Below are 2,579 nucleotides of genomic sequence, written 5' to 3' on the forward strand. Positions count from 1 at the left end.
TGCTGAAGATAATGACAATTCCAAATACTGGGTACCTGTGGGAAGAAAACTACAGCACTCGGAACATTTTTAGTGTCTTTACCAGTTCCTCTCTCTGATACAGTGTTACCATTTTTCCTCTTCTTACTTTTACTTCTTTACATACTGACATTTCTTAAAACCACATAGATTTATTCAAGTCATCTTCAAAAATAACTCAGCAATTTTTAAAAACTGATTTTGCACTTTTTAGTGACAGCATCTACATAATATCAATTAAAAATTTTAAATTGCACAGTTTCAGCAGAGATACCTTCTCATATCTATGTTTCTAAGCCCCTTATTAAAGAGGGGTAGCATTACAAACAAATCCATCTGCTGTGGTACCATTGTTCTCCACATTCATTACAAATAACATAAGTCAACATCTGTTCATCTGGATTTGTGTTTCGCACCCAGCCTGGAAGAAAGAGAGTTCCTCTGGCGATCATAGTGACAGTGCAGTCAAATTTTTCACAGCGCCTACACTTTATTTTGTTTGTCTGTGTGCCATTAATAACTTGTGGAAGCTGATGCTCCTGAACAGATGATTTTGTGTACAGAGCCCTGAGCTCTTTCAGTTCATTGCTGGCCATTTCCATCACTGTCATCTCAGCAAAAGCCTTTGGACTCAAAGTCCCTGAAAAAAGGTTATGTTTTAAGTGGCAACTTTTAGGGTTCTTCAGGTTAGAGATTTTGCTTCTGATGCAATTTTTATACTTTTTGTCATTTTTAGCATGAAGAGCAAAAATATGTTCTTCAATTTCTTTAGATAGCTCTAGCCATTTATCAGTTTCTTCTTTGTCTTTGTCAGAACCAGCCAAAGCTTTATAAAGAAGGTCCGTACATTTACACCTCAGAACTCTCACTGGATCCTGCTGCAGACTTGCTTCGTTAGCAAGAGGTTTCGCATCTTCATTATCAGTGAGTCGCTCCTCAGGTGAAGCAAGCTGATTCACGCTGCCTTCTGCATCGGTATGCAACACATTTTTAACAGCTTGTGATGGGATCAAAACTTCAGAACTAGTAGCACCTAATGCCCCGTGCTGACATGGTCCTTCAGACAGCGACTGCTCTTTAGGAACCACATTGAGATGTTCAATTTCCTCTTTTACATACCCAGAAACTGACTTTTTAACTTGCATTGACTGAGCACAGTTATTCTTGTAAAGTGCTTTCCACCTTGATAATAACTGTTTTGCTTTCTTTTTCAACCCTACTGAAGGGCAGCTCTTGAGTACTCGGTATACAGCCTTGGCAACTTCAGTACCCTGAAGATATTCTATAGTCATATCAACATCTTCAAGCTCTTTAAGATGTTCTTCAACATCTTGGAAATTGTTCTTAGAAAGTAGCTTTTCAATACAATGGGCTCTGTGTACAATATTTTTCTGGTCAGACATTTTTAAACCTGAAAGCCAAAAAATGTTTATCATAGTTACTACAGTTATGACATTAATGCATTTTTTCTATATTCTCTCAAGGTTTAATCGCTATTTTACACTACTTTATTTATATATATCACTGGTTTTGCCAACTTTTTCTTGAAATGGTATATAGTGGAGTTAGTGGAGCAAATGTAAAACACAGAAGAGCCTGGGTTCCTGGGAAAGTGCAAGTGGGCAGGACAGTCTAACTCATGTAAGGAAAATACCGGTGGAAAGAAGAGCCCAGGGACTTCAGCTGTGGTAGGGTTAACAATTTAAAAGTAGGGCAAGACACTAACTTTTAAAGAAAAGCACAATGTTTTGCCAAAAAAATACACTAACAAAGACACTGCAAGCATAATAAAAATGTAGTCCTATCTGTTGTATGCACGTACACCACAACAGAAGTTCACAGGGAGACTCTCAGCTGCGGTGATAACTACACAACCATTCTGCTGTCTGAGATCACATGTAGACTTGGCAGCATTTTGTGCATTAGTGGAATCTAGTACCACCAGACTACCAAGGAACAATCAGTTCTGAAATTCAGCATTTTTCAGCAAAAGCACCAGATAAACACCTGTCAGTGTTTAAAAATCTAGACACTATTATCAAATGACACTCTCTCATGAAAAAAAGGAAAAAAAGGGAAAAGGGAAAAAAAGCAAAAATAAGGCTACGTATGTATGAGGCACCTCCTCATACATACACAGAAACAATAAAAACATTAGTAGGGTTTTTACAGCATTAGTGTCAGCAAGTGGAATCTAATAAAATACTATTTTCAGAGAATCAGTTTGGTTTTCTATCACACAAATTTGAAGGCTATTAAAAATTAAAAGTCTATTAAAAACCACGTCTGGGACTTTCTGCTGTAACAGCTATTTGAATAACCTAATACCCTCACACTGCTGGATACATTCTGTACTAGCTTCCCAATAATCTCCAAAGGCAGATTTTTAAGTAAACGTTGCACTAATTTAATCTGGAGTTGTAATAACATGAAGGTTTTCTGAAAGACCCCAAACCCAGAGAGATTGTTGCTGCCATCTTTCCAGAATGCACACGCAAAATAACCCTCCTCAGAAAAACTGAGTTACGTCAAATATGCAAAGGGCGAATGTCATGAGGATG

The 2,579-nt window shown here is 37.5% G+C and overlaps 1 protein-coding gene across 1 annotated transcript; it reads right to left on the reverse strand.

The window, feature by feature from the left end:
• Positions 1 to 101: 101 nt before the first annotated feature.
• On the reverse strand, positions 102 to 1,439 carry TCEANC (transcription elongation factor A N-terminal and central domain containing). The gene has a single exon (XM_010176640.1). The coding sequence runs from the start codon at positions 1,419 to 1,421 to the stop codon at positions 339 to 341; it is 1,083 nt and encodes a 360-aa protein (XP_010174942.1). The 5' UTR covers positions 1,422 to 1,439; the 3' UTR covers positions 102 to 338.
• Positions 1,440 to 2,579: the final 1,140 nt, after the last annotated feature.

This window comes from Antrostomus carolinensis, unplaced genomic scaffold (assembly GCF_000700745.2).
Source record: "Antrostomus carolinensis isolate BGI_N321 unplaced genomic scaffold, ASM70074v2 C13553378, whole genome shotgun sequence".
Lineage (NCBI taxonomy): Eukaryota > Metazoa > Chordata > Aves > Caprimulgiformes > Caprimulgidae > Antrostomus > Antrostomus carolinensis.

What these genes read in the sequence shown, in the direction of transcription:
- TCEANC (XM_010176640.1), bottom strand. Translation starts at nt 1,421, where the DNA reads ATGTCTGACCAGAAAAATATTGTACACAGAGCCCATTGTATTGAAAAG.